Raw genomic sequence first — 19,184 nt, forward strand, 5'->3', positions numbered from 1 at the left:
AACCGCCTCAAGCCATCCATTCATCTATTTGTGGATGCAGCCCAAACTGGCTTTATACATGGCCGTAACATCGCCGAAAATTTTGCCTACGCTGCCGACCTTTTGAGCTGCTGCTACAAACGCAAGGTACTTACGGCAGTGCTCAAACTCGACTTCAAGAAAGCTTTCGACTCTGTTGAATGGTCCAGCCTAGATGCTATCCTCCATGCTCGAGGTTTTGATGTCCATTGGATAGGTTGGATCTCTAGCATCTTGACTAGCGGCAAAATGGATGCCATGCTGAACGGGGTGCCCGGGCATTGGATCACGTGTCGTTGTGTGCTTCATCAGGGAGACCCCCTCTCCCCTTACCTGTTCATCATCGTTGCTGATGTCCTGCAGCGGCTTATCCAGCGCGCCTCCAGAAAATGGCGAGTTGTGTCATCCCTTGGACACTTCTCTGCCTTGCCCCGTGCTCCAATACATGGATGATACTCTAATCCTCACCAAAGGTGATGTTGCTTCCATGCATATCCTTAAGAACATCCTTGAGGACTTCTCCCCTGCAACTAGCCTATCCATCAATTTCCATAAATCAACATTTGTGCCGCTGCACGTGGGTGACGAAGCGGCTGCTGCAATGGCGAATGTCCTTGGATGCGCCCTGTCCACCTTACCACAAACTTACCACGGCCTTCCTCTGTCTCCTCATAAGCTGAAGCTGGCTGATTTCCAACCTCTTGTCAGCTCCTTTGACAACTACTTGGCTGGGTGGAAGGCGCGATTACTGAGCTATGGGGTGCGACTTGTTCCCGTGAATGCCATCCTCGAAAGTCTCCCTGTCTACTATATGTCCTCCACCCTACTTCCGAAAAGCGTTCGCGAGTTGCTCAACGCAAAATGGCATGCTTTCCTCTGGACTGGTGAAGAAAAGTGCCACGGCTCCAAACGACGTTAAGAATTTGGAAGAGTTGAACCATAGCCTTCACATGAAATTTGTTCACAAACTCCATGAACCCGGTCAATTCCCCAGGAAAACCTGGTTCGTGTCTCATGCAGGGTCAAATTTTTTGGGCGCATCCCGCTCATACTTGGATACTCTTGTCGCTGACGAGCTCCCGCGCTACCGTTCTATGACGGCGGATCAGATTGGCGACGGCGCACGCACTTCCTTTTGGCATGACCACCGGCTCCTCGACACTACCTTGGCTGAAACCTTTCCAGCACTCTTCTCACACTGTGTGCGAGCCACGGCCACTGTTCATTCGCTGCTGGAAGCCGGCTTGTCGGCTTTCCACCGACCATGTTAACGCACGCCGCGCGCGCCGAGCTCCTTGTACTACTGATTATCTGGCGCCCATCTCACTTTAGGATAAACCTGATACCCGCATGCTTGCGACAAGCAAGAAGCAGTTCACGTCAAGAGGGGCAGATCTGACTCTCCTTGGTTCGTATCCTCCCTCTGATCCGTCCTGGATTTGGGCTACTAAACTTCCCACCAAAATCAAGTTTTTCGCTTGGCTGCTCTTCCATGGCAGGCTGAACACCCGAGCCCATCTTTTTCGCCGAAACCTTAAGACTCGGCGAGAATCTTGATGCGAGCGCTGCCATGGAGTGCTCGAAACGGACGAGCACATTTTCAAAGAATGCAACACCTCCTTAGGAGTCTGGGATTGTTTACACATCTTCATCCAAAATGACAGCTTCAAACGACCTTGGGAAATTGATTTGGCCAAGTTCTCCCAAGGGCTGTCGACATGATTCTTGGCATATCTGGAAGACCAGAAACGCTTTGATTTTTTATCACCAAGATCTCTCCCCGGTGGATGTCATACACAAGATTCTCAAAGATATTGACGCTTGGAGCTGCCGCTACAAAAGCTGCGAGCTGATGTGTCTGGCGAGAGTGGGTACACCAATGTGTCTCTTAACCTCTCCCCTTCTCCTTGCTTCCCATCACCAGTGTAATCTCTCTTCCTCGGTATGCCGAGAAAATGCTTGTACCAAACCAACAAGTTTCAATGAATAGTAGGTGGAGATCTCCCCCCAATACCGTTCAAAAAAAGTATGCATGTTGTTATAGTTGTACTGTGATTTGGTGTCCTTTGGGGGGTTGAACCATCCCAGGATTTACAACAGAGTAGATATAGTTATTGAGAAAATACCACACCTATGATCTAATTTAGTGAAATTCACGTTGAAGTAAGATTTTTATCCCTTCACAAATTCTGTATATCACACCGAAGGCCCATGACATTCAACATGCACAAATGGCAGTGTGTTCTGGACAACAAATGACCAGTTTGTACATCAGATTAAATAAACACGAAAAGAATAGGGAGGTAAAAAGAATATGGTAGTAGCTAGGAAACTAGGCTAGTACACGGGCATCCATCTCCACCTCCACACAAGAGGAGACGAGAGAAATGAAGTTTGAAGCAGGGGGAACTCGATCCGCCAGCTCTGCTCCGCCGCCGGGGCCGGGCACAGCAGGACGAGATCGATCGACACGCGGCTCTAGTGGAGCGCGTAGGTGGCGACGAGCGCCGCGACCATGAGCACGCAGGCGACGCCCCGGTCGACGGCCTGCCGGTCGAGCCCCCGCCGCCCTCGCGCGGGCGCCGCCGCCTCCTCCGCAGCCGACGAAGACGACTTGCCCGCCGCTGCCATGGCGCTAATACTGACTGCAGGCACGGATCTCGCGTGGACGGACCTTGATGGTCGGGCCGGCGGCGGCGCTAGTTGGAACGAGTACCTCGAGCTGATTGCAAGCCGCAGCTGCTGCGGGGGACGGAGGAGGAGCGAGGAGGGAGCTGGGGATCGATGATTTTGGTTGGGTACGCTGCTGAGGCGAGCTGGCCGCGATGGCGCGCGCGCCCGTATATATGCTGGTGCCCCGTGCACGGGAGGGGTGCGGCGATGGGAGGTGAAAGACTCGCCGGCCGGTGGGTCGTTAGCCGCCTGGTTTGATTGGTCTCGGGGGTTTGGCTCTTGTTTGCCGCGGTTGCGACTTGGAAGTCCCCTCTCCTGGTGGAAGGTGGACGGAAGGTCCACGGGGACGACGTGGGAATGCTTCTAGAAGCGAGGGCGGCTCACGCAAAGCACGTGGTGGTTACTGCCTGCGGGCGGGGAAAGGGGCCGTGCAGGCGCCGGCTTTGACCGGGCTGCCGGGCCGACGACAGGAACACGGCACAAGGTGGGGTCCATTAGGCGGCAGGCAGGCCCAGAGGGAGCAGTGACACCCGTCAACCAAATAGGCGGCCCGGGCAATCTCTCACGGCCCAGCCCAGGCATCATCGCACACTCACTACTCTTCTTGGCGTGGGCTATCGCGGGCCGACCTTGCTGCAGCCCAGGCCCAAGCAGGCCCTTTTGACTTGGTTGCCAGTTGTTTGACCTGGCGGCGTGGTGGGGGCGGTGGCGGGCGCTGTCGGCGTGGATTGGGAGGGCGAGGAGGAAGGTGGCGACGATAGGCCGGAGTGCCTCGTCGTCGGCGAAGGTCCAGTACAGGCACGAGGAGTACGCGCAGAACTTCGACTAGGGCGCCGCGGCGAGGGAGCCCGAGAACTAGCCGCGGTCCTTCTCGGCGCGGTACGCCAGGCAAGCGCCCCCCCCCCCCCAACCATGGTGCTCAGGCTAATCGGGACGGGGCTCGCAGAGGTTGCCGAAATTTAGCCTGAGCGCGCGCGCGAGGGAAAGGGAATCACCGGCGGCGGCCATGACCCAGCCAGGCGCTCGACCGGTGCGCGCTGTGTGTGTTTGAGCGGCGCTTTCCTCTGAATCTCTGATCATGCACAGCAGAACTGCAGTGTTCGCGATGATCGTGCCAGGGCAGGCTTCTCATTTGTGATATGGAGACAGCGTCAAGAGTTAATAAGCAGCAGCAGCAGCAGTCTGAAATGCGCTTTTTTTTGAAAAAAACGGTAGGAGCACTACCATATCATGCATTGAAATAAACTTAAAATGAAAATATTGCTTTGCCATCCTCTTGCGTATTCTATTCAAAAGAAAAGGAGTAAATTGCACCATAGGTTCCCGAACTTGTAGCGAAGTTTCGTTTAGGTTCCCAAACTCTCAAATCGTCCATCTGAGTCCCTAAAGTACATTAAGTATTTCACAAGGGGTCCCAAACCCGCCACGCATGCATCTGAAGCCGACGTGGCATGCCACGTGGCGCCACGGTGGCGAATATGTGAAAAAAAGACACTAAATTTCTTTATCTTCTCGTATTTGGTCCTTTCTCTATCTCGCTCACCAATCTCTCTCTCCGCACCTAGAGATTCGGCAAGCTGCCGAAGAACTCGGCGACGGCGAGGAGGTTGTGGGGGCTGGGGACGAAGGGGTCGGAGTAGTAGGCCGGCAGCAGGGCTCGGGATCAGCCGTTGGTCGCGGCGGCGGCGGCCGCGAAGGAGGACGAGGAGGCGCCGAGGCCGGCGGAGGAGGCGGCCTAGAGGATCGGTCACCGCAAGGTGCAGTGCATGCGGGGACGTCGAGCAGCTGCTCCGCCTGGGCCGTCGCGCCCGTGCGCTGGCGTGCACCGAGCACGCCGTCCGGGAGCAGGACGCATTCGACGCGCTTGCCGAGCTCGAGGCCTACTGCGGCCTCATCGCTGAGCGCTGCGGCAACGCCGTCGGCGGGGTGGGGGCGGGGACGGGGGCTCGCACACGCGTGCTCGTCTTGCCCCTGACCATGCTGCACCTCGCCCCCTCTGTTGCTCGCCTACAAAGGCCAAGCTCGGCCTCCATTGTCGCCGCCCGCTCCTCCGTAGCCGAGTGCGAGTGCCATCCCTCTCCATTTCCCCTCTACCAATTGCGTGATTCCACCACCACAGTGATGCCCCACCATTCACCATTGTTGTCGTGCCCGGGTTGCTCTGCCTCGCGCCGCCAGTGACAGTGCTGAACCCGAGGTGGAGGTCGTCCGGGGCGAGATGCACATGCGCTGGGGCCGTGGCGCGGCCGCGCCGCCACTCCCGGCTGCAGGCAGGGTTTTATTTCCCGACCGGTAACCGGTAACCGCCGGGCTCCGGTTCCGGTTTACCGGACCGGTTTGACCGGTTACCGGTCGGAACCGGTTGAATTCAAATCCAAATTCAAATAAATTCAAAAGCTCCCGTGCAACCGGTTCCGACCGGTTTACCGGCCGGTTTGACTGGTTTACCGGCCGGTTTTACCGGTTTACCGGTTGGTTTGACCGGTTTGAATTCAAATCCAAATTCAAAAACTCCCGTGCAACCGGTTTACCGGCCGGTTTGACCGGTTTGACTTGTGGGCCTTAATGGGCCGGCCCATTTTTTTGTTTTTCTTCCTCTTGGCTCCGCCGTCGTAAATTTTAGCGCAGGCAAATCGTGTGGCGAATCAAGTGGCGCGTCATCAATCCAAGGTGTACTTCATGGCGGCCATTCCCGTCAACGTACCTGGGCTCGTCCTTGATGGGGTACTCACAAAGGTGTACTTCTGCTGCTCTATAGTACAGTTATATTAGTGTTACATAAACTTAGGTGTTCTTTGAAATGCAATCAGTGTTGTTTAGTGGTGGCAGGTATACATTAACCATAGTCAAATGGTTCTGATATTGATGTTGTAAAATACAAATGATGATGTTTGGTACGCCAAAATGCAAATTATTATGTTTGGTATTGATGTTATTTAGTTAGGGCAGGTATATTTCCGAGAAGCAGTACCAAAATAAAAGTAGTGTGATACCACTTTTTTTATGGACCCTATACCCACACTACATTGAAGAGACCTTCACCTAGACACCAACATGTGAGACGAATTGTATATAAGAGAACTCAATTGTTTATTCACTATAACTTTGATACAACACAAGACAATCATACTTTTTATGTGGCTATCTTATCATGATATAACTATACTGTATGGCTACCATACCACCTTATACTTGAGACCTTTTATCCCATGATATGGCAAGAGGGGAGGAGAACACCTCTATTTATATGTTTCATGGTTGTTAAGTTACCATGTGCAACTTCCTTACAAAATATCTAACTAGAATTTCCTCTCATCCTTATCCCGCCATACAAAATATCTCATTCTAGAGAATTTCTTTCTTCTTAAAAAAATGCTAGGGGATGGCTTTCCTCCGGCAGGCCGAGTTTTTTTAGAATTCTTTTCTTACCATGCATGAAGCATGTCGACTCCTCTCTCTCTTGGCATTTCCAAATTCTTCTAGAGCGTAACATTCTTATATACATTGTTATTTTCAACATAGTTGCTTTTAGAAATGTTGCAGCGATTGTCAAAGGGGAAGACAAATAAGCATGATGACCTTCTGTATAATAATAGCTACAGCATTGTCATTGCATGTGTGAAGCATGAACATGCATGCCAAGTCACCAAATCATATGCTAGTACACTGCCCCATCTTTGTCATATGCCAAGTCACCAAATCTATATGCTAGTACACTCCCTGATCTTTTTCTTACTCCTAAATACACACTTGCATGCTATTTAGCACCTCCTTCGTTAGAAAACTAAGCGTAGTAGCCTTTCAATTGCAGTATGCTTCATGGGCCTAACGTATTGCAGAGGCCAAAGCTAACATCAACGGCACTAATATTGGTGGTAAGTGCATAGCCAAACAAGCTTTGTTGGTGGCCCCTTCTTTGATAGCAAATGCAGGTGGACAATGTCATCTAGTTGCATAAATACTTATTGAACCCTTTGTTATGTCGTAGATCTTGCATAAATACAGCATGTGTCTATGTTTCTAGTAGCTATGGGAACCCCTGATACACTAGTCTCTTTGGGGGCGATTTGTTTGCTGAAAAAAGGGGAGCCTGGCTCGCACCTAGGCAGCTAGGCTGAGGTGGGACAAGCTCAAGTCACGCAACAGATTGATGTTTGATTGTCTGAATCGATTTGTATAAGTTGACCACATCCATTAGTTGGCTACAATAGTGTATGTTGTATGCAATTGAAAAGAAAGAATAAGTACTAAGATAACATTTGTGTTCTTTGAATTAACTACGGAGTGCTTATTTTTGTACCCGATCAAGCCTTAATTTACTTAATAATATACTAATATGCCTTAAAATATACTAATTATTTGCTAATACCATCATTAGCTGGCTAATAACTACATCTCATGAGCTTGGCTCAGGAGAAACATGTTTCATTCTTGTTTTTAGCGAGCCAGGCTTGCTGCCTAGCTACTTTTGCACGTTCGTGGGACAGGCTCTAGCCTTCACCCAGGTAATATCCAAGTGAACTGGGGAAAAAGTGTGCATTTCATTGTTTCTTATTCCATTCGTACATTCTTCTTCACGAGAAAGGATGACAGACGCAGGGTGTCTGATTTTTGTTGTTTGTGTGGTTATACAAGTCGATGATCATTTACATGGGTGGTATCGGCTTCGGTGCATCGCAACACTCGACCACGATACTCATATAGTTCATTTCTTGGGACAGTTGAGTTGGCATTCATCCTTAGTAGAGTAGCAAGAAAAGTTATCCCACCAGTACCAGCACCGATGATGAACGAACTACGCACACATTGCTTTATAGGCACGGATTGGTAGAGCATGTTGATGTTCCTTGTGCACAGTTGAAGTTTACGGTTTTACCTCCTCACCTGGAAATGGGTTGGGTTAAAATAAGTTTAATAGGTTGGGTTTTGATATAGAGTGTGTTTGTTGGATGGGTTAAAATGATTTGTATTAGGTAATGGGTGGGGCGGAGCGGGTTCTAATGTAAATACGGGTTGGAGTAGATTGGAGTGGGTTGAAATTGATACTTAATGCAAAACAGTGACTATATATAAATGTCGATTCCGCATTGAGATCCAGACCCTTAAAATAAAACATCGCGTTCACACTATAAAATTTTGACGAAATTTACAGAAATTTGTTGAAGATGACTCAGTATGACTAGTAGCTACTCTATACAAAGAAGTGTGGCTAGAATTATATGTTGGCCCCACATCAAGAGCCGAACCCTAAAAATAAAATCTCCTGTTCACACTATAAAATTTTATCGAAATTAACCGAAATTTGTTAGAGATGACTCAATATGACTGGTAGCTACTCTATGGGTTAGACCTACACGTGGGCCTTATGTAAAGAGCCGAACATAAAATCTCGCATTCACACTATAAAATTTTATCGAAATTGATTATTTTTTTTTGAAGATGACTCAGTATGATGGGTAGCTACTCTATGCAAAACAGTGTGGCAAGACCTACACTATAATTTTTTTTGGAAATGAGTTCTTATTGGGTTGTAATAATAGTTTAGCTAATAGTTTATTACATTATGAGCTGAAATGTTTGGGCGGAGTTGGTATGCATGTGTGGCAGCGGTGGTTTGGAGTGGTGTGGGTGATATTAATTTTTTTTGATGAGAATGGATTGGTATGGGTATAGTTTGATTTTGAGACTTTTTTGAGAGAGGGAGGATTGTTCCCAGGCCATTTAGAGGGCTGCTCATGCGCGCTGCTGGGGCCACGCGGGGGTCACGTGGGTGACCCCAGCCAACCTGTCACACTAGTCCAGATTTTATGTTTTGGGCCTAAATTAGTCCAACAAATTAGCCTATATATATGCAATCTAGTCAAATTTGTTTCAGAACAAAATATTTTTGTTCCGAAACAATTTTTTAGTTGTTCAAGCAATACAAAAAATTTGTTCGAGAACAAAAAAATTGTTTCAGAACAAAAAATAATTATTCGGCCTTGTGCGATGGTTTGACTCAGTGGCGGACCCAGAATTTTAATCTAGGGTAGTCCTAGTCAATACTATAGTAATTCGTATATAATATAAAATAACTAAAAATGATTTATGTATATTAAAAGGCAACATAATACCTTGAACGCAATATTTTAAGTAGAAAACTTACATAAAATGTAATATGACTGAAAATGCAATTACCTAAAATGTAATATTTTGAGTAGTTCAAAACCTACATTTATTGCGAAACTGCCAAAGTCTTAATCATACAAGCCGAACGGAGCAGAGCAAATTCAGATATGGAGCAAGCAAATAGATGTGCTCAAAACGTCCAAAATCAATAGTTCACCCTTGGGCTTTTGCACACCATATTCAAAGCAAATAGAAGAAGTCCGGCAGCAAGGCCTGAACACGGGGAGGCTCTGTAGCAGCGCAGGAGCCCGTGCGCAAAGAATCAGCAGCACAGTGGTCGGGCAGCTCTCTTGAAGATTGATTATTGGGCCTTTCGTTCTCTGGGCCAAAGTTAGCTGACTAGTAAAGAAAATATGGCCCAAAATTTAGGATAGTTTTCGAGTCCGCCACTGGTTTGACTTCCAATATTTGCGTTGCTCACCTCTACACAAAATTCTTATTTAACGAGCACAGCACATTAGGCAGGCCCAGAGTAGCGTTGTGGGTTTGTGTTGCGCTCTTGGAGTGCGCTGTCGCGGGCCAACCTTGCTGCAGCCCAGGCCCAAGCGGCCGCTTTTGACTTTGATTGCGATTTGTTTGAACTCTTCTGTTGTGAACTTGTAATTCAAAGTCGTACTTCTTTTTGTTTTTTTTTTGTTTTGAGATTGATTCAAAGTCGTACTTGACCTGCCAGCCGCCCGGGCCGCCACAAATTTGTCAAGAGCTCCTCAAAGCAAATAGCGGCTGGATTTTACTAGAGGCAACGGATCCCCTCCAGCAGTCGAGCTCCCAGCAGGCAGCAGCCAACCCCACGCGGTCGCGCCACGCGCTTGACCCGTCGCCGCGCGGCACCTGTATCTTGCTTCTTGTCCGCGAGCGCAGGCCCGCACGGCACCATCACAAATTTGTTTCGCCGTCGGCCGTCGCAGCGCAGCCTCGAACCCCCTCCAGCCAGCCAGCCAGCCAGCCAGCCAGGCGTGCCACCTCGTCCTGCTTCCCGGCGCCGGCGCGCCGGACCTATACCTCGACCAGACGACGATGGCCAGCGGCAGCGCCGGAACGCCGCCGGGCGCGGCCTACGGCTACAGCTCGCGCCACAGCTCCTACGCCACCGCCGCGAACCGCCAGCTCGCGAGGCAGAGGTCCATGCCGGCCGCCCTCGCGGCCGCCTTCGCGCCGTTCGGCGGCGGCGGACGCGAGTGGCCAAGAACGAGACGCCTCGGGGACGGCGGCGGCGAGCGCGCTCCCGCGCCCGGCGGCGTGGTGGGGCGGGTGGCGCGGGCGATGTGGGCGTGGATCGGGAGGGGGAGGAGGAAGGTGGCGGTGATGGGTCGGAGCGCCTCGTCGTCGCCGGCTAAGGTCCAGTACGGGCACGAGGAGTACGCGCAGAACTTCGACGAGGGCGCCACGGCGAGCGAGCCCGAGAACCTGCCGCGGTCCTTCTCGGCGCGGTACGCCAGGCAAGGGACGCGCGACGGGGCTCGCTGGGGCCGCCGCCGGCCGCCGCCGTGACCATGTCGTGCGCCGTGGACAGAGGCGGTGCGGGCTTCGACGCGGTGAGATAAAACTGGACGCCAACCAACCCCTTTCGCCTACTACACTCCCTGACTGCTGTATATTCTTTTTTTTTATCAGACTGCTGTGTATTCTTTGGTAACCCTATTAAGGTACAGAGGCCATTTTTGTGTCATGATTCATGAAACATTTGTATCAGTCGCATCATCGCATGGCGGATTAGGATAGTGTTATAAGAAGCGTGGGTAGTGCAGTTGTGATTTGTCAGCTTTGATGAACGATGATGTGCTATGCCGGTTGCGCATTCTGTGATTCTGTCTCCAACTTAACCTTCATCAAGCTCAATTGGCTTGGCTAGCGTATGCAAGTCGATGTTCAAGTTTCACAAAGTGCCTTCTCGATTCATTTCTAATTATCGCGGCAAACAAATCGATGAGCGGAATCGAAACGGTGCTGTTCTACGGTCCCAACAATCGGTATTCGGTAGGTGCTCCCAGAATTATAAGCAACGAGATCATGGGGAAAACAGAATGTGTGAAAGAGAACAAGTACAGTAGTACACGACGTGTGTGTACTTGGAATGCACGAGTCTGAAACTATGAATAATCAATCACCAAAGGCGATGGGAACCAAGAGTGTCAATGGTATTGTACTTACCACATCGCACACCTTTCAGTTGCAGAAAGAAAAGCAGACACCAAAGCACAGGGCAAAAAGGTGCACCATTGTGTGTCAAAGAAAAATTTCACAACCGCTAGCAGCGAGCTCGTCATACTCAAAACTTCCTCTTGCGTGTAAACCACCGGCTGACTCGCAAACAACGGGTTCCCAGGCCTGGCTTCCAGCGGTTCCGGCCATACCCGACGCCTCAGCTTTCCTTGCCGCCGCCGCCGCCGCTGGCGCTCTCCACAGGCGGGATGGTCTGCACGGGCGGAAAACGAATTGGGAAGGGGAGCAACATATGAGAAGGGTTTGGTACAGGCATTCGGTCGAACAGGTGGCCTGCATGGCGGCGGAGGGAGGAGTTCACGTACCATGTCAGGCTTGTAGATGTTGTGGACGATGGAGGCGCCGGCGAGGAGGGAGGCGACGATGACAACAGAAGACCACGCGAGGGAGGGAGTTCCCGTCGGCGGCCGCCCGCCGCCGAACCTCCTGCCGCCGTTCATCCTTGTGGCTGGTTGGTGGAAACTGGAAAGAATGGTGCGTGACTGCGTGAGCCGGGTGACCCGTGTCCGTCTGCTTGAGCATCTTCTGCCTTATATTTCTCTCTGAAACTCAGCATCTTATCATGCAATGCACCTCTTACCACATTTGAAAATTATTGTATATATTGATCTCTGTTTTGTCAAACAAATTATTGTATATATTGATCTCAGAAGTTTGATTTACATAACTGCACACATTTGAAAATTAGTTTTAACTACAGTTTGCCACAATGCAAATTATATCACTGTATCAAGGACCAAATCATCTCGAAATAGTTGAACAGTGAAATGCTTTTTTGCTAGGATTAGTAACAGGGGTAATAAAAATCCACAGTGCAGATCTTAGCAAATAGATGTAATGATATAGATTATGAATGTTGAATAACATTTGTACCTATTATACTATATTTCCCTGTATTTACATAATTTTCACAAGCGCATGAGCAGATACACTTAAGCAGTATGGTAAAGACATACAAGAAATTGACGCGAAAAAGATTCATGCTGAGGATAAATTAAACACAAGCAAACTGATATGTGCATTGTGCAAGACTAAATAGAAAATGGGATTAAAGCTAATGTCAGCTCCTATGGAAAGGCCTTCTACAAAAATTAAATGTCTTGAATTATAACTGCTCCGTTTGCGCAAAATTGAAGCTTGTTTTCTACTGTGATTGCTACAACCACCACATCAACTGCATCGATCTGTTTGCCCTGATGTTTGCGTTACTTCCGTGTGCCTTTCTAAGAATCATCTTCACCACCTTAGTGACATTCGGATGGACAGTGTGAGTGGGAACCCATGAAAGGTGTGCTGAAGAGAGCTGATGATGTTTTAACATTTCCTGACTTGCATGGAATTGAGCAATCCAGGCATCTGTGGCTATTATAATTTCAGCTAATCCCGTCCCTTTTTGAAGCTTGATCGAGCAAAAGTGAAACTAAGCTCCCTCAGTGCTATTTCAATAGTGAGACTGCCATTTCCTTGCAAGAGGCTGTCTGTGCAGTACCCTGATAATGTTCCTTTAAGCTTTTGCCAGTAGTGAAACTATGCTGCTTCTTTCGTCATGATCATTTTGCTCTAATTTATGATAATTTTCCATTGCAAAATTTATGTCTCATCATATAATGTTCGTGATGACATAAATAAACGGGGTACAACAAGCCCACTTACCATCCTGCTTGTGTGATGATGTGCACTTTTCAGACGTTGCTAGCAGGATAATGCCACTTATATGGACACAAAAGCTGCTGAGGATAATTTGAAATATATTAACCAAGAGCTTCACATTATTATTATTTAGATTCAGTTCTACTAGCAAGTCTTCACAGTAAGAAATGTATATTGTTAAACGATAAAAAAAGCGATGCATGGAAACTTGTTATATTTTATCCAAAAGGACTTTTGCGTCACTTGATTGTAGCCAGTGAAAGCTTATGTTTGCACCCAAATTTTGCACAAATCTTTTGTTATTATTGTAGTGATTCAAAATCTTTCATTCTTTGTGCAAATAGTAAATAAAATACAAAAACCAATCATACGTCAAACAATCCAGTACAAATAATAGAACTCGAACAATTACATGCTAAAAATATGAGGTACACCATGCTGAAGAAACTGTCCATTTTTTCAAGCCATGGGGTACAATCATGTATCCAGCAAATTGTAACTGGGGTGCAGCAGATACTGCTCATAATCAGGCATGAACTGTCACTCAGTTTCCACTTCTTAGGTATCCCCATCAATTTAGAAGGAAGCACGGCAACGTCGCATTAGTGCTAACGAAGCTTGCTATTATCGCTCCATTGTATAAAAGGCAGGCATTGCCGCAAGATTTGAGATCCACGCTGCAACATAGTGTAGAATGGTTGTTATCTGCAGGCAAACAATGCAAACAAAAAAAATTATTGTGTTAAAATTGATGGAATATTGTAGCATAGATACATGGAACAAACAAAGAAGAAACACATGGGTAGGTGCCTCTGAATTCTTACCCCGTCACCAACTGTGAAGAATAGGAGCAACCACTGGTTACGGAGTGGCCTCATTACCAGCAAAGCATAAAGACTAAGAATCCACAGGGAAAGACTCCAAGCACACTGAACAAGAGCTGCAAGAGCTAGCATCCTGCGGCAAAATCAAATTGAAGTTTTGGTTATGCATGGTAAGTGTAATCGGATTTATGAAGCAGCATATCATTTTCCAGCTTCGGTTATTGTTGTTTTGAGGAAAACAAGAGGGGCGCACCTCCACTGTGCTATTTTATTAGAAGAGGGAAAAAACAAGTTATTACAAAGCAACAGGACGGAAAACAAGAAAAAAGAAAAAGGGAAAACAAAATGAAGAGTTAGAAACTAGGAAACAAAGAGTTAGGTGTAGGCTCAAATGGAATCTAGCCGACTTGTCATTGCATTGATGTTTGAGGGACCGAAGCCGGCGACCAGAGCGGGGGTGAATGGGAGCCGATCTAAATTTCTTCTGAAATTCAAACCGTCGGCCTATATCCTGAAAATCACCCAAGCCCTCAAGCGTTCTGACCAAAGTTTGGAATAGCTATGGAAAAGCTAAACCAACACAAAAGGCCTCGAACGTGCGAGTGAAACCATGAAGCAAATCGGAAGCGAATCGGGAAAACAGCAGACCTCTTTGCCTGGACCGGTCTGACCGGTGCACTGGACCGGTCTGACCGGTCGAGTCTGTTCAGGGGCAAGCAGACCGGTCTGACCGGTGGCACCTAGAAAACCCCGAAAACTTTGATTCAAATGGTGAATCTCGACCAAACGACCACGAAAATCGATGAAACTTGGGGGATAGCTTCGCCCCTACCCCGTGAACATATCCCCAAGAGATCTCGTCCTAAAGATCAAAGAATCTTGAGAAATCGAGGGGAGAACAAGAAGGATTGGGGTTTTCTTAAAAACTCAAGAACTTCAATTCTGAAAAGCTAGCAATTCCAAAAGTTTGGGCACGAGGTTAGAAGCACGGGAATCACAACAAAGAGCTTGTAGAACCATCACAATCGTGTGCACCAAAAATGAAACCAAAATCCATCACAAAGGGGAACAAAAACGACGGGATTGGATTGATTCAAAAGCCCAGAGGGCACGAGGAGGATAGGGTCTCCTTTCCCAATCAAATCCAACACAAGGTCTCAACAATCCATGGACAAAATCAATCCTAAAGAGAAGAACCGGGGGAGAGAGACACAGGGGCGGCGGCCTGGGAGAAAGAGCAATTCATGGACAAGTTACAAAAGCCACTCCAACCTAATACAAGTGAAGGGGTATTTATACCCGCGGAGACAGGTCAGACCGGTGCCAGGGACCGGTCAGACCGGTTGGTCTGCAGCCTCCCCCTGTACACGATCTCATCTGACGGCTGAGGTTCTTTCTTCGGAACGAAGTCTTCTCCACGATGCCGCCATCTTGATGAAGATCTGGTCCACGGTTTTGGAAGGTCCGTGAAACTCGGGTAGATGGCCGGTTTTGAGAAAACCGCCAAAACTCCTAGCGCGGGAAGATTCCCGCCTCCACGCCGTGGCCCTAGACGCCGTTCCCGCCTCGGCCTTCTGACGGCCCTAGACGCCGCCCGACGCCCGTCACCTCCTCGCCCGCAGCGAGGCCCTAGACGCCGTCGACGCCCGTGCCTCCACGACTTCGCGTCTTCAACCGCCATCCGCCTCCTTGGTTTTGTGGCGCAAACCAAGAAACCCGCCTTCCATCGCCGCTCGCGCCCTCGATCCATGAGTGGACGCCACAGCTGCCGCCCGGCCTAAGCTCCTCCACGGCAGCTCACCGTCGACACTCGACCCCCGTGTACCTGCAATCCAAAGACCAAGTGCACGATCACATCGCACGGTTGACAATTCACTCATCACAGATAGGATAGAGTACTCTCATTCCTCAATGTTGCTGTCTTTAACTCTATGGAGGATCTCATGTTTGAATTTTGGCTTCAAGAGGCCACCAAGGGGTCCGAGTTATGGAAAAGCTAATCGTTCATTGCCGTCCAAATGCTCCAAGTCATGAGAATAATTATTTCTATAAAGAAGGAAACACCAAGGAGTCGTCTCATTCTTCTGTAAATTTGGACGTTCGACCTAGTTGATGGGTATGAAAACCCAATGGAAGCCCAGCAAGACTTTGCAAAATTGCATTTCAACAGAAGATGTTATGAAGTTTCTGGTCTCTGCAAGATGCACATCTCACAGACATAGGAGTCCAGGACCATTCCTCTTCTCCTAAACAGATCTCTTGTGTTGATTCTGTCCCTCAATACCAGCCAGAAAAAAACCTTATGCTTCATTTGGCAATTTGAAAGCCAAAGCCACGAGTAGATTGGATCTACCTGCTGATGTCCTATGCTATATGTGAAAGAAATCGGGTGCTCATAGCCTAAGAGGGGGAGGAATTGAATTAGACGACTTAAAACCTTAACCTATGGCTCCAACTTAAAACTTTAACCTATGGCTACAACTAGTTGCTCCAACTAGATGTGCAACTACGGTTCTTCTAGTGTGAAACTCTCGTCCCAAAAGAGTTTTGCAACCTATAGCCAATTCTAGCTTGATCTATACTAAGAAGAACATTATTAGTTGCACATCTAGATAGCATATTTTATTTTAAGTTTAAAATAGTTAGAGCCTTAGGTTAAAGTTTTTAAGTTGCCTAATTTACCCCCTCCCCTGGCCTCTTAGGCTAGAGCACCCGATCACTTTCACCCTAACCATTGGAATTGCAGCATTTGATTTGAATTTTGCAAAGAGATCTAGGGTGGTTGGGAGATAAACACCTTTGGCAATAATAATTTGAAAAGGAAGCAACAGTATTTGGGCTGATTCTGCCCAGCGCTCTTGGACCAAAAACCTCTGTCCGACACTTGTGGATTTGAAATTCGAATTTGAGAGGAGCTGTTCTTGGGCTGCCAAACAAGGCGGACAAAAACTGATCTTCCAGTCGATGAAGAAACTTGAGAAGAACGAGAACAGAAGTTCTCTTTCTGACCCAAAGAAATTCGCTGGAAGACCGATTTTCTTCTTTGAGAAGGGACTAGAGCACCGTTAACAGAACGAGATCCAGAGGTCCTTTTGAAGAAAGAAAGCCTTGGGTTTGCAGTAAGACCAGTAGAATGAAAACCAGAGAGCCGCTTGAAAATAGAAATCCTTGGGTTCGCAGGCAGGACGACCAAAGAGGAGGTCCTAATAGCCGAGGAAGAACCTACCAGCAGGGTTGAATTGGCTCCCGAGTCCCGAGTCCCGACAGCGGGGTGACTTTAGATTTCACGGCATCAGCATAACTACGTTTTGAACTCCTTGATCGAACTTCAATCCAATCACAAGAAGGCCCATAATCCAGTTTGGAGAAAGAAATAGCCTCTTGGAAACCACGATCATTGCAAAGGAAGAAACCCAGTTTAAGAGAATCCAGGACAATAGGGCTTAACCGTATCATAAGAAAGCCAACATTAGAGCAAGAAACCACAAAACGAAAGACCAAAGAGTCCAGTTGGGAGATTTGGAAGAGCTCAGGATCTCCACCAAGAAGGTATTGTTGGCGCTGCCCTGGAACATGCATTCCACGCTCACGCACTCTCCCATGCTCGCTCTAGCTCTCACACGCGCCAGCAGACTAAGGAAAAAGATGAACAGTAGACACAAGAAAACTGGCGACGAACGCCCCGGCGACAACTCGCCTGTATGTTGGCCTTTGATTGAAACTGAAAAACAACTCCGGCAACAAGTCACGGAGAAGCACTGGGCTACAAATAGGCCAAGGACACTCGGAGCCAACCTCCACGTCCTAGCTTCACGCCACGATCCGCAGGTCCCGCTCGGCGGCGTCGTGAGCACGTTGCTCGCCCGAACGACGCGGCCTCTCCTATGCAGATCGTGCGCCACGCACACCTCCTCCTCCTATGACTCGAACGATGCAGCAGCTTACGGCGGAGCCATCTCGCGTACGCACTACTCCGGACCTGTGGACGCGGCTCTGCACGTCCACGACTTGACACTTCTGCAGCAACTCTGCTGGTCTACGCACGTTCACGCATCCGCGACGCGCACACACACTGATGACTGACTCAAGCACGCCAGGAACACACCCATGGCGCGACACACAAGCACATGTCAAGATTATTGCTAACAGGCATGTAAACAAAAGCTGACATTGGCCTCTGACAATCTGAATCCGTTGCAACTGAAAGAGGAAAGAAGAAAGAACTCCCCCGAATTCGGGGGGCCAGAGTAGGAGATCGATTTTGCACAAGAAGCCCAAACCTCAGCTTCGAAATCCCAGCCCACCTGGGCGTTGAGGGTGGAGGGATCCATGCAGCTTCCACATCCAGGGGTTGCCATGGCAGAGGATGGCGAGGGGGGAAGGGTGCAGAGGTACCATGGCAGAGGATCGGAGTGGGCTACTACCTAGCTTAGCTTACTGTTATTGTTAGCTACAAGCATGTCATTCAAGCACAGCAAAAGAAAACGAAATTACACTTACCGTAATTCTGGTTCGAAGGTGGCGGGGGCGAACAGTGAAGATGAACACCGACGACCCCACGCCGCCGGCGATCACCGGATGCACACACGCGATGAACACCGACGACCCCACGCCGCCGGCGATCACCGGATGCACACACGCGAACTAAACACACGCGAGCTCTATGGAAAACAACGAAGAACACACGGTGTTTTTGGTGCCGCTAATGCGCAGCGTTTTTGACTCTATTGATCACAATATATACATACACGAGTGACTCTCGGCCACGACCCACGACGAGCGCCATGCGCGCCACTCCTTCCTACTTGATCGCGCCATCCCACGACCGAACGAGTGGAGCGCGAAGCTTCAGCTACGACTTAACGAAAAGAACAATGCCACACCGCGAACAAGGCGCGATTCAGGCGTACACGACGCATCCAAAGCGGATTCAGTTATTGACCAAAAGCTAACAAACGCTAACTAACATTCCCTCTGACAAAACGGGCTGAAACAAACTGAGTTTCCAACATTCTCCCCCAAAGTCTGTTGTTTCAGCCCAGATTGACCATGCCAATCTTCTCCCGAAGCTCACAGAACCGCAAACGGCCAAGTGCCTTCGTCATCAGATCAGCGAGTTGCTCCTGTGAGCTCACAAACTCCAGCAAAATGCTCCCCTTGTCCACGCATTCACGAATAAAGTGGAATTTAGTGTCAATATGCTTACTTCGATCATGCAGCACTGGGTTCTTGCTGAGAGCAATTGCAGACATGTTGTCCATCTTGAGTTGAGGCACTCGAGGATCATCTCCCATGACATCCTTCAGCAACCTCGTGAGCCACACTGCCTGGCAAGCTGCAGCAGCGCCAGCAATGTACTCAGCTTCGCAGGACGAGAGCGCCACCACCCTTTGCTTCTGTGACTGCCAAGCCACTGCCTTGTCCCCAAGGAAGAAGATGATTACTGTGGTGCTCTTCCTGTCATCAGTGTCTCCCCCCAAATCGCTGTCACTGTAACCGATCAGGTTGTTGTCGCTGCCTGTCAGCTTGGGGTAGACGATGCCGAACTCGATCGTTCCGGCAATGTATCGCAGCAAGTGCTTCACCGCTGCCATGTGCTCATGCCTTGGCTTCTCCATGAAACGACTC

General features: G+C 48.9%; 1 protein-coding gene across 1 annotated transcript; it reads left to right on the plus strand.

The window, feature by feature from the left end:
* Positions 1-9,717: 9,717 nt before the first annotated feature.
* LOC120651212 lies at positions 9,718-10,786 on the plus strand. The gene has a single exon (XM_039928637.1). The coding sequence runs from the start codon at positions 9,877-9,879 to the stop codon at positions 10,348-10,350; it is 474 nt and encodes a 157-aa protein (XP_039784571.1). The 5' UTR covers positions 9,718-9,876; the 3' UTR covers positions 10,351-10,786.
* Positions 10,787-19,184: the final 8,398 nt, after the last annotated feature.

This window comes from Panicum virgatum, chromosome 1K, assembly GCF_016808335.1.
Source record: "Panicum virgatum strain AP13 chromosome 1K, P.virgatum_v5, whole genome shotgun sequence".
Classification (NCBI taxonomy): domain Eukaryota; kingdom Viridiplantae; phylum Streptophyta; class Magnoliopsida; order Poales; family Poaceae; genus Panicum; species Panicum virgatum.